The 12,666-nt window shown below is 51.0% G+C and overlaps 1 protein-coding gene across 2 annotated transcripts in view; it reads right to left on the bottom strand.

Moving 5' to 3' along the window:
• LOC144178276 (uncharacterized) overlaps positions 1-12,666 on the bottom strand; it is a 116,038-nt gene that overhangs the window by 20,536 nt on the left and 82,836 nt on the right. For both annotated transcript variants that reach the window (XM_077706012.1, XM_077706011.1), the window contains exon 3: positions 1,640-1,751. In XM_077706012.1, coding sequence (XP_077562138.1) covers positions 1,640-1,751 — 112 coding nt within the window. The remainder of the gene's footprint in view (positions 1-1,639; positions 1,752-12,666) is intronic.

Below are 12,666 nucleotides of genomic sequence, written 5' to 3' on the forward strand. Positions count from 1 at the left end.
ATTCCTATGGCAGAGATATCAACCACAGTTTTTATTTATATGATCTTTTTTTTAACACGCTGAAAACTGTTGCTCTAGGCTCTCTCTATCGCAGGAGACGATATGCTGAGTCCTAAAAATAGACAACTTCGCTGTAAAAACTGTGAAGCGATGTGCCGCAAAAACTCGACGCGCCATACCCATGAGCGCACGCGGGCCTGAACTGCCTGCCTCGCACCTTTGGCGCAGCCAAAGTTGTCGTCCGTATACAGCATGTCTGTGCACACAATTTCAGCACCGTGTAACCATTATTCAAACACGGCGGCAGCTGTTGCAGCGCCTTCAGGAACTCATTCGAACGTTCTCAATACTTCACGGAGAACCGTTAAAAGCTCGGCATGCCATATAGTATAGCGGCTGCACTCCGTGAAGCGGCCACACACCCGATAAAACAATAAACCCCCGTATTTCCGCAACAGCCCCCGTAAGATACCGGATGAACGTGCATGTGTGGCACCTACTGTCGGTTCGTTGTCATTAACATACTACACAGTTTAAAATTGGGTCTTCATAAAGCCTTCATCCGTTACGAACCACATCTCATTCACTCAACCTACCATTTCCAAGCAACACTCGAAGAAGCTGAAGAAGAAACTAAAGGCGGCGAGTTACCCGCGTGAACGATTTCTCTGGCATGCTGCTGCGCTTCCCGAATTGTTATACATGCTTATTTCCGGATTTCGCTCGCCGGTTCTCGGATGAGAAATAAAAATACAAATAGTAGTCGTGACGCATTTTGAACACAACCGAGATTCAAGTGCTCGGCTCCGCGGATCCACCCTTTTCAAGGATGCTTATACAGGACCCAGCGAGACTCAGCAACACAAACTAGCAGCAGTTAGGCAGGCATGTTTAGGGAAGTATGGCGCGCAGAGTGGCTCGGTGTACGGTGCGAAGTGTGTGCCAGTGAGCGTGATTAATTAAGCTCACAGGCATGGACCCCGTATACGTGATTGTGTTTGCCAAGGCTTGGGCTACAAAAGCACTTCTGCCCCCCCCCTCCCTCCTCTGATTTAGCGGGTGTGAGATAAATCCCAAAAAGTGGTGACACCACTGTTAAGGGGCCAACCGAACTGCCGGCGGTGCACCGTGAGGGGGACGTGGGTATATGCCAGCCTGGCGTTAGGCCTAACGTTACGCAGTGCCGTCTAACGTCGTCAAACGGCCCCCGAAATCGAAGTACTCTGTGTTTGACGTTGCTCGGCAGGCCATTAAGCTTTAACGTTAGCGCAGCAAAACACTATAGGCCTAAACATTGGCCAAACAGGGTGATTGACCAAGCCTCTTACGAATGTAAACGGGCAGAATGAAACTACACAAAGGGACGCGGATGCTGATAATGCTTTGTATGTGTGTGTACCCAGGTTTCTCACCAATATCAATCGGAGCCACTAAGTAACCCGACAAACTTTATTGCGGGATGTCCTACCGTTGCCGCCAAGAGGCAAGTGCACAGTGGAGACTACCGGCGGAGCAGGTTTACAAACATGCTTGAGGAACAATAAGCCGGCGACTGCTTTCCGTCGCCACAGTGACACAGGCCAATTACGACGCCATCGAGTCACACGCAAGCGAGACACGTGCAGTAATATAGACATACCGATCGCGGTCTTCTGTGGCCCCATCGTAAGGTGCTCCAGGAGTGGCATCCGGTTGGCCGGAACCAACGGAAACAGGCCAAGCGTCATCACCACCGGGGGCCAGCGCTGCACCTGCGCAAAATTCGGGACGAATCAGGTGGACGTTTCCGACTAATGATTGAGTGCCAGTTTAACGCGCCAAAGCCACACCCGGGCTACAACATTGCAATCAAAAGTGCACTGCCAACAGCAAAGGCAGCGACTGCAAAAGTTAGCCACCTAAACAGTACTTCGTATGCAGGGGGCATGGCATGCACGTAAGTTTACATGCCAGAAAGGAACTTAGCAGTAAGCAGTACCTCCTGTAACAAAGAATTTCGCACCCCCCCCCCCAGATAAACACACACACACACACACACACACACACACACACACACACACACACACACACACACACACACACACACGCACACACGCACACACGCACGCACGCACGCACGCACACACACACACACACACACACACACACACACACACACACACACACACACACACACACACACACATATAGCGAGCATAACTCTTTGTACAATACAGCAACATCACTGCATCGAACAAGAGCAATTTCATTTTCAATGTAAAGAAGCCACTTGCAGTGCTTGAAATGTGATGGCTGCACGTTCGCGTTGACCGAAGCGCATGAAGGCTGTTAGAATTAAGCGTGCGTCTCATGATCACAACTCATCTTCAAGCTCCACGTGGAATAAAGGTCACTGGGCTGTAGTACTTATTTCCTGCCTTCCCTTCGGAAAGAAAGGAAGTTGTCGCGTTAAGTCCTTCTTGAAACCTCTATAGTTGGTCTTGATTATGGACAGCACCGTAACTCTCACGGCAAGCGCGCTACCGCGCGAATGGATATTTAAATTTGAGGAAAGTAGCGCCATCCCTTTGAACACATCAGTGCAAGCGGTTATGCGGTGCTCAGGTAGTCTAACGTGGGGTCTTTTGGTTTGCCTCGAGGCTGAGAACTCAGTCAGCACGGCACGAATGACATGCGCTTACGGCACGCGAACACATTTCCCACGGAAAGGGGGACTGCCAGAGAAGTAAGAAGCAAGCGTTGAGAATCGACCCGCTTCTACATTTACGAAGCAACAGCGAAAAAGTAATGAAAGAAAAAACAAACACTCGCGCTCAAATAGATGCGCAACTTTGAGCGAGTTCCTGCTCCCAGAGTTTGATGTGAATCTTACTTCGTTGCTTCCCCATTCTTTCTGTTTTGTTTTCGCCTCCGCGTCCACGGCTCCGTGTGAGCATGCGCCAGATGGCATCCTTCATTCGTCCGCCCGGGCTGACATGCACGCGTTCTGCGGGAGACGCATGTCTGCCCATACTTAGCGCACAGGTTCATTGGAGAGGAGCGCCCCGATGTGTTCGCCGTCGGGTACAAGCGCCGAGCGGAGCCAACGACGACGACGACGATGCAGCTGCCGTCGTCCGAGAGAGAGCAAAGTCGATTTTCGTGTCACGCGCCGTCCCCCTTTCATGCCTCCGGATGGCCGATTCGTGTCTGCAGCGACTGACGGCGCAGATTTTTGCACGAGTGCTACTACAACGCGCGCTGGCGTTCAGGTGAAGTTCGTGGGACCGCTTTCCTGCACGCCAGACAGGCCTCAGGTAAGTAGTAGGCTTTAAAACAACAACAAAAAAACGGAAAATAGAAGAAGGTGGGGGGGGGGGGGGGGGGGGGTAGGAGTGTATTCAGGATTGAAGTATTTCTATACGCAAATTTTTACGTCTCTTATATGCGAGTCATACCTTCACGAATCCCGGCACGGTTTCTGAAGTCGACTTACTGGCGCAGTTTTCTTGACGCCGATTTCGGTTAACGGCGACTGTAGCTACCCAACAGCATCTGTACAGAGGTGTGCACTATACATATACGCTACCGAATTCCCGAGCTGTTACAGCATCGCTGATATGGTTCACACGTATAAACAAAGCGCAAAGAAAACCGTCGGAAATTTTGGGGTAAACGTAAACGCATATCAAGAGGTTCACCCTGGTAAACGTACAGCATAAAATACAGAAGGACCACGTTTAGTTCACATAAGTCACTTACTGCCAACTGCTTATTCTAGCTCACCGACCAAAGCACCCGCGTGAGATGTTTTACGACGGTGGTCACGGGTTCATCACGAGGCGCTGGGGAGAGTTTCCTGGCTCCACATTTATGACTTAAACAGCCGCCTATACTTTGGTCCAGCGACTTTCTGAATGCAAGGCAAAGAAAGCCGAAAGCAACGTCCAGAAAGCCGTAAATGTTTCCAAACCGGGAAGTGTATCCGTGAAATAGTCGCAGTAATAAATGACGCTGGGTCAGTCAGCGGCCTTAGCAAGAATGGGCTTGCCCAGGATAGTCGGAACTGTCATTTTAATGAGACCACTCTGCACCGCAGTGCACCACGGCTTGTAACCAGAAATATTCCGCGAACAGGCAGACTTTGACGAAGTCACATGTATACGTTACATATCCCTCTGGTCGCTCTTTGGAAGTGTCGTTTTCATTCATCACAAATCCGTTCTGCGGACGCGTCGAACGTAGGGAAGGGCTTCAGTGGCGAGGCAGCAGCGAAGGTGCTCACTTTCAGCCCAAAACACGAGGGTATGTTAAACGTTCGAAAACATCATTCGTACGGGACTCCCGTTGGCCGAAAAAAGAGCACGTACGCAGTATACCGCGTCCTATTCTATCGGCATTGAAAAGCCGGATCATTATTAGCACTGTATCCGGAGTGTCAGCGGATTGGTGTGCAGCTTTTCAATGACGTCGGGGTAGAAATTACCGCGTTGGCAGAGGGAACAACTGCAGCTTATTAGTTACTTAAGGTACTTAAGGACCCCTAAAGATTAACGCCACGGCTATCTTCTTAGCAAAGTGTCTCTTGAGCCAGCCATTAGATCCTACCTTCTGTTGAATATTAATCCACGCCCTTCCCAACTAATTAGTAAGATCCTAATCTGTTGTATCTACGAAGGCTGCTGTCCACAAAGATTCAGCGTTTCTTTTTTGCTTTTTTTTTAATTTCCTTTGCACAGAGCCATGAAAGGTTGGGCCATTAGCCTCGATAGCCATTCTGAGATTTAGAACATTGAAGGCCACAATGCTCGCACGGCCAAACTTCGACGGCGCCGCGGACAAGCGTGGAAACGCATCGCAAACAGCAAACGCCTCGCAATGGCACGTGAGCGAGCACGGGGGCCGTTTCCTGCAGGAGACGCGAGAGAAGGGCGTGTGGGCCGCCAACAGGGGCGGCGGGATTCGCGCGGGTTGTGTAAAACGGAGCCCCGGAAATTTGCGAAAGCGCGCGCGAAAGGAACCCAAATGAACAGAGAGAGAACAAGCTTGCCCCCGTGAAGAAGGAGAGCGGTTCGGCCGGCATCAAGCGCCGCGCTCACGCATCACCGCCGGGCCGCTCACGAGGGGCACGGCAGCTGCAAGCCTGAGCCGCGTGCCCGCACACGCACGCACACACGAGCCATCTGGACGAGGCCGCCGCTACTCGCGTAACCCGGAGAACGGCAGAGGAGGGGACATTTTAATAATACCTGTTATCGCCGCCAGCTCTCCTCCGCCCGTGTTGCTGCCGAGTTAGCGGCGCGTGGCGAAACTCTTCCCGAATATAATTCATTGCGAAACGGTACCAGTGTGACCGGAACGAGGCGCAGTGAATCGCTGCCACTTGGACAATGATTGAACGGATGCGGATTCGAAGCCGCAACCACGCGTTGCCGAATACCCGTGGCTGCGGAATGAGGTAGTAGCCAGAGTGAACTTGGCGGAAACAAGAGAAAATATGCCCTGGTGCCCTATTCTGGACTTCCCGAATTTTTCGTGGAATTCACCATTTGTTTTGGGAAAGCGATCCTCGACGTACGCGCATAAAATTTTTGTCAAGGCGTTGTGTATTCTGACGATTAGTTTACAAAAATCACCACGAAGCTATCAGATATACATAAAAACATTTGATTCGTAGTCTAATATTAAATACGAAAGTTAAAGCTAACGAAATACACATTTTAATGCATATAATAATTCTTCGGCGAGAAGCCCACGAAAAAACGGTGAAGATTTTAGCGTGACGCCCCATATCGGCACAATGAATCCGCAACTGGGAAGGTTAACGCATGTAATCGATCAAGTAGTGCAAGTGTAGATGATTGTTGCTTTCAAAATCAATAAAAAAGAATTAAAAGTACTATATATTTTTTTCAGAATTAGAAACGCGTTAGGCGATTTGCTAGCACTGCACTTGTGTATACACGTGAAGCTAGCTTTAGAGGGGCTGGCTCCATAGGGACGCAGGGGGGCCTCCATCCCTTTGATATAGCTCTAGACTGAACTTGCAAAGAAGGTTTTATAGCGAAGCTGTTAGCCTTCAGTTGGTCGGAAAATTTCGTGTCGTAAACAACAACCCAGGAAGGGCCCAGCAGTTCTCGCATAAGACGCCGAGCGCATGCGTTAGGCTAATCGGGCATACAGCATAGAGCTCAGCATTCGTTTAAAGAAACCACAAAACAAGCATCGAAACCGCATTACGGATGAGAAGGCGTCTGGGAACATGGGCGCCTTATCATAGGTGCACATAGGGTCCTGCCTTGGGGTGACGCCTCGCGCTCCAAAATGTCACCATGATTGGTCAGTTTAACACGCGTTCTCGCTAAAATAGTGCAAATGTAGGTGATTTGTACATCAAAATTAATGTGAAGACTTGAAACCAAGAATGCAAAAAAAAAAAAAGACATGGCCCGATGCAGTAGCAATGCATTTGTGCACAGCAGTGGAGCCGACTCGACAGAAACTTGTTGGAACACAAGGGGCCCTTATACATTGATATAAGACTGCTTACATTGCACCTGGTAAAACGTCTTTCCAGAAATGCATTTGGGTATAGTGGCGAAGCTGACTTTAAAGGAGCTCCGTGTATATCGGAGCGGCTGGAAATAACGCTTGCCCTTTAGTCATTCCCAGAATTTGTGTCGTTCTTACTGCACTTTGAGGTACTTTAGGAGCCACTAAACCGTTTTAAGCCAAGCTCATTACTTCATACTTCTCGATAGCAGGTATAGTATACTATTGTATATTTTTTTCTAAGAAGCTTTACGCCCGCCGCCAGCACGGTTCCACAAGCAATAAGGGGAAATTAAACCCGCGCATGGTGTCAATGAGACCAGCGAACGAGGGACAAAGCAGCCGCGTTAAGGACAATAGGATTCTCGCGAAAGCACTCTGGTCTCTCAACCTCTTGTTTCCAGCGAGCTCCTTACACATTTCAACGCTTGCTTTTCGATGTCTCGTCCCCTGAGCACAACCACAGGACGCAAGCGGCGGCTACCGACGCACGAGATAAACGCCAACATGGCGTCGTGGCGACGCGCCCTTTGGAGCCGCTGCATGCGCGACCCGTTTAATGGGTGAAGGGTTGTCGGGGTAAGCGAAGCCCGTTCGAGAGCGCCACAGCCTGGGGCTTCTCTTGGCGGCGACCAGCGCTGGCTGAGTGAGCTTGGCGGGAAGCACTTTACACTGCGTTCCCGCTGTGCGACCTCGTATGCAACGTTGCCATGTAGGGCTGTGAGTCATGTCGGCGGCAGTTTCGCTACGTGTTTACTTTGTTGCCCAGGTCAGCGAAAAGATTGCCGCCCGTACGAGAGAGGTTTCTTTTGTTGGCAGGTCTTACGCATTCACCCGCTTATCGGCCTTTTATTTGCGCTGCTGGCTGAGCGTCGCATCGCGCCGGCTGCTGACGCGCTCAATTTGCAACTGGCTCCGCAGGGCTGAGTTCTCCGGTTGGTTTTACGGCCCGAAGCTTCGACCCCGCTGCGCCCGCCGTAGTGGACCGGTGGCGATTAAGTGGGCCGTATCATTTCACGCGCACCGAATTACCGTGCACGCGTTCGCTTCTCGCTTTCACGAGAAGACAGCCTTCACGGCCGGAATCGAACCCGCGTCCTCGTTCCCAACAGCACGACGCTGTAGCCACTAAGCCACCGCGGCGGGTTTCCGCTGAAGTAAAATATTGCGCTCTATACGCAAATGCGTCAGGCCTTTTTTTTTTTTTTTTTCTTTCAAATGGGAGAAATGCCTTTCAATGACCCACTAGCCACAGATAATAGCTATTGAACAGCCTTACCTATTTCAAAAGTGACAAGCGCGTGCTTAGAACGACAAGTCAATAGAGGCGTCTCTCAAAGGAAACATGAGCACACCGGTCAACGCGAGCACTTTCAAAGCCAACATGAGAACTTCGGACCGGCAAACTACGCCTTATCGCCGCTCCTGGGTCTTCTAGAGCACTACGGCATCTAGGCTCTGCTGCAAGGACACGTACTTACAAGACATTGCTCAAGTAAACTTGCAGTGCGTAAGCGCGTGGCGCAATAAACGATATTTTGAGCGGTCACGATGCGCGAAAGTGTATGGACACCCGCATCTTGCTCGGAGCAGATGACACATCGCTTAACGATCGGTTCAAGCCTGTGTCCGGGAACTCGCAACAGGAAGTTCCGCTCCATACGAGGGTTGTGAAACACATTTTCATGAAAAGAATCCACCCCACCTCTCAACATATATCCTCCGTTGAAGATTCCACACTTGGTCATCTCATCTTGCAATTTTTTAATCTCGCCGCAGAAGTCTGAATTGGCAAGCAATACGAAATGCGCATTGGCGGTGTTTAAACTAGCTGTAAGTAAAAAAAAAAAAAAAATGGAAGTACTAGTTGAAAGGAATTTTGGCACGGTGACGGTCGATTGAGGGGGGGGGGGACACTTTTCTCGCTTTCCAGCCTTTTCATCCGTCTGCTGAAGGTCGTGCGTTACGCAGGGGTAGGAGCAGCTTTCCAAACCCGCCGGCGGCTTTCCATACCCACAGATAGAGGGCGCAGTTGTCTCGCAGGGGCGGGTTTTTTCCTCCCTCCCGCCGCTGACGCTGCGCGCTAGCATGCTCTTTATTTTGAGTTGACATCCAGCCAAGTTCACGGTTCACGCAACCAGCATTTGATCTGCTTAGGAGTCCATTTCCTTAAATAATTCAGTGCCATTCAACTCTGTTTGAGAAGCTGTTTGTGGGTTAGTCGAAAACTCCCGCTCAAATCGCACCGTCACGACGGCGAAATCTCCAACGGGATTGTGAGTAGGTTTCAGTGTGCGACCCACGACGTGGGAAAGCCAGCTTGCAAAGACCAAGCTCACACGGATCTTCTTAAAGTCGGCTTCACATCTAAATTACATGCATTGGCGCATTGATGGGAAAACACTCATTCAGGGACAATTTACGCCGTCATAAAATAGGAAGCGCCGGAGGAGAACAGGTCTCAGAAGGGAGAGGGTGCGTCGGAGTCAGGAGGAGGGAGCGACTTTCCTCTGTCCGCGCAAGCAAAAGATCGAGGGAGTTGGCCTATAACGGTTCCACTGCGAGAAAATGTTTCCCAGCCTTACGGAACTGGTCTCCTATTTTCATGACAAGTGCTGGTAGGCTCACTTCAAACGTATGTCGGACGAAAACAAAGCCATAATTTATGATCATGTTTCACCTGACGGATAAAAGTGATGTTTCCACCCGTGACTTCCCCACAGAGATTGCGGCGCCATCTCATAGAAATTCACGGAACTTATGAAACAACCGTCATAAACGAAGGAGCCGCGAATCCATTTACTAAGCTCGGGAAGGCGAACTTCTCCGTCGCGCCTTCGGATGTCACCCGCGTTCAGGCGAAGCTCTTTTTTCCTCGCCGTAGGCAGGCTATGAGACGGCCAACGAAAGTGCACTTTCAGCCAACCTGGCCATCGCGACGTTGTTCCTCCAAAGCAGCGTTCGTACGTAACGCCACGGTCAGTGGGATGAAGCGAATTAACTTGCCACGCACACCGGCTGGTTAACGACGCACCGACCAGAACAGTTTACGAGCAGCGGGTCGTTCTGGTCGTGGCGTGCCGGGAAAGGCGCACGCAGCACCAGCCGGGCACGCGCCCAGCCAGCGAGCCAGCCGCGCCACGCGACAGCGGGGCAGAGCGACCTTGGGGCGCCTTCCGCAGTGTAGCTGTACAGAGCCCCCGGCGGGCTTCTCAAAGGGTTGTTGCTCCCCGGCCCTCGCACTCGGCAGGGCCCGACAACGCCGAGAGCGCTCGCCGCCGCCGCCGCGCGTTCAACGGACTCGTCAGTCCGCTTGGCCCGAGGCCGGCCGGCCAAATGCTGCTGCGCTGCTGGCCTGAAACAGGCCGCCGTGCCACCGCTGCACCCGGAGCCGCTCCAAGCAGCGTTGTCGCGGCTCCCAACGAACAGGCACCCAAAGGGTCCCGTTCCACTAGCAAGCCACAATCGAAGGGGGAAAAAAAGGCGGCTCGAGCTTGACAAGCCTGAACTTTTGGCGGGAAAAGAAAAAGGAATGCGAAAACTCCAACGAGGGGATTGTCGAGTAAATTCCGAAGCCAATATACAACTTCAATGTTGGCTTCACTACTAGTGTACGCAAAGGCTTTGCTTTGAAGACATTTTTTTTTTTTTTCATGGACAATACAGAGGTTTCATATGAAAGTGTAAAAGCCTTAGGACCTTATAACAAATAGCTCCATGAAACCACATGCGCCTGCGCGAAACATCGAGCCCTTCAACATCTGCTTCACTACTATACACAAGCGCATGCTCAGAAGACGTCCTTCCAGGAGCCGGATGTCGAGGTACGAAGGCCCTGGCGGACTTTTGTTACTAGCATTCTCGTACACGGTGAAAGTACAACAAATCTAACGGTACGGACCGATGAACAGCTCCGCATAAAAATGCTTAAGAATTTGTAATTCGCGCAACTTGGCGGCGTATGTTCCAGGGGCAAGGGCTGTACAGCTTCGGCTGTCGACACAGTTTTCTGCAATCGCTTGGCAGATGTCCCGCTGAGCAGCGCTGGAAGGCAATGCGCCGAGGACACGAAACTCGCTGATGGACAACGGTCCTGGAGAGCGTGCCATTGTGTCGAATACTGGCGCCGAACAGCCACTCATGCTACGTACGAGTACGCTATTGTGGACCGTGAAAACCTGGTGAAAACGCCTTCAAGGTGTGGGGACGCTGCTATAAGGCTCGTTGCGGGGGCGGATAACTCGACACCACTTGCGAAAACCGTGCATGGGCTTACTTTGAGCTCCAGTGCTCGGGCAAGGCCTCATGTCGGGGTTTCAACTGTCGGTTAATGTGTCGGCAAGTTATCCTACACTATTTCAGGAACAGCGGAGTCTCCCAAATCAAACACAGCCCTGTGCAACTTAAAGAGTTTCGAAAGCGGTGTTCACATGCAAGTTATTTACGGTGCTGCGCTGTAACTACATGGTGACCAAAACTGCCGAAATCCACTCGCATTCGTCACCGTCCACTCTGCCGTGGGAATCTACCAACGCTGTCGCAGAGAAAAGCTTCATTAGGGGGTAATGTTTGTGAAATCTGACATTGTACTCCCTAAGCGATCCCAAATATACTCCAAATTGGCGTCACTTCGTTGAAACTCCACCGTCCACACACGCGCGATATCTCGCAGTCAAAAGGGCGCCCAAATTGTTCGCACAACGGTATCGCGGAGAAAATGACCAGACGCTGCCGGCGCGGTTCACAGAGGCGACGACCAACGCAGGGTAGAACAAATCGCCCTCAAAGAGGGCAGCCAGGCAAAGGAACTTTTCCAAGCTCCTGGGTGCAGGCCCGCATCTTCCCCCAAGGTACAAGCAGGCCCAGGTTTGAGATCACACGTTTTTTTTTTTGTATGTTTGTTTGTTTGTTTTTTCGCCCCACAGAGGCAGCTCTTAAAAAGCTTCCCGATCACATGGCCAGACATGGTGCGTAGTCGTGCGACCCTGTTCTTAGGGCTTGGCAAAACCCGCGTCAGATTGAAGGTGACTCGCCGAATGAGGGCCGTCGGACAGAACCAGCGGCGAGTGCTCTCGAAACTCGTTTGGGACCACTACCCGCGGGCAAGCGGTGAAAATCGCCCACGATACGAGAGGGTTGCGGCGACCGAGACGGGGCACAGCAGTTCGCCGACCCCCTTCCCCCTCGGAACGGGAAGGGTTGTTCGCCGGGGACGCCGCTGCTCGCAGAACGAGCCGCCCAGAAACATACGCACACAAGCGGGTGCACGCGTACATTTCTAGGCCAGCGCGGACAATAGGATGGCGTACCGAAACAAACGCTTTCACACCCGGAGGAGTTATCGGTAGCGCGAAGTGGCCCTTGAGGCCAAAAGCATGGTCGAACAAGGCAGGGGGATATATTTCCCGCCCTTACCGTGCCCCCAAAGCACTCGCTTTGTTGCGGTAGAGCTCAACAATTTAAATGAAAACAGGAAGGACACAAGGCGAAAAAAGAAAGGGAACATTCAAAATAAACAAAAAGCTTGGCGATGCATTTTCCGGTCTTGTGTTCTTTCTTTTTTTACTGCGAATTTCATTTCATTCTAACAATCAAATAAAAATTACGAGCACAGCTGAGCTTGGTGAAGTGTCCAATTGCCGAACGCGTCTTCTCATAATTGTCACAATCTTTTTTGCCCCATCTGCGTTTTCTCACGGTTCCTATGACTCGGTAAACCCATGTTATCATCGCCAAGCAAAAAGCCCATTTAGCGGGTACACACTTTACGATGCTTGCTTAATTGCTACTTCTGTAATTATCATGCTCAAACTACCTCAGTACATGTCTTCAACACACTTTTCTCAGCCGGAGGGGACCGCAAAGCATTCACTATATAAGCCCACCTGTTAGCCCTCAGCCGACCGTTGCACTCGTTCACCAAGTTGTGTTGTTGGGATGCAGGCTCGTGCTTCGAATCCCACCCACACCCAAATTTACCCAATTTTCCTTTTAACTCGATTACCTAAATTTGTTCACGAGTAAAATTTGTTCACGAGTAAATTGACCCCTGATAAATTGGGGGTCGATTCGAGCACTCTTTAGCCGTTTTTTTTTTTTTAATTCTCGGAGCCATCAGCCATGTCATGTGCCACC

Source organism: Haemaphysalis longicornis, unplaced genomic scaffold, assembly GCF_048455015.1.
Source record: "Haemaphysalis longicornis isolate Haplotype H1 unplaced genomic scaffold, Haemaphysalis longicornis Haplotype H1 scaffold_4, whole genome shotgun sequence".
In the NCBI taxonomy this organism is placed as follows: Eukaryota; Metazoa; Arthropoda; class Arachnida; order Ixodida; family Ixodidae; genus Haemaphysalis; species Haemaphysalis longicornis.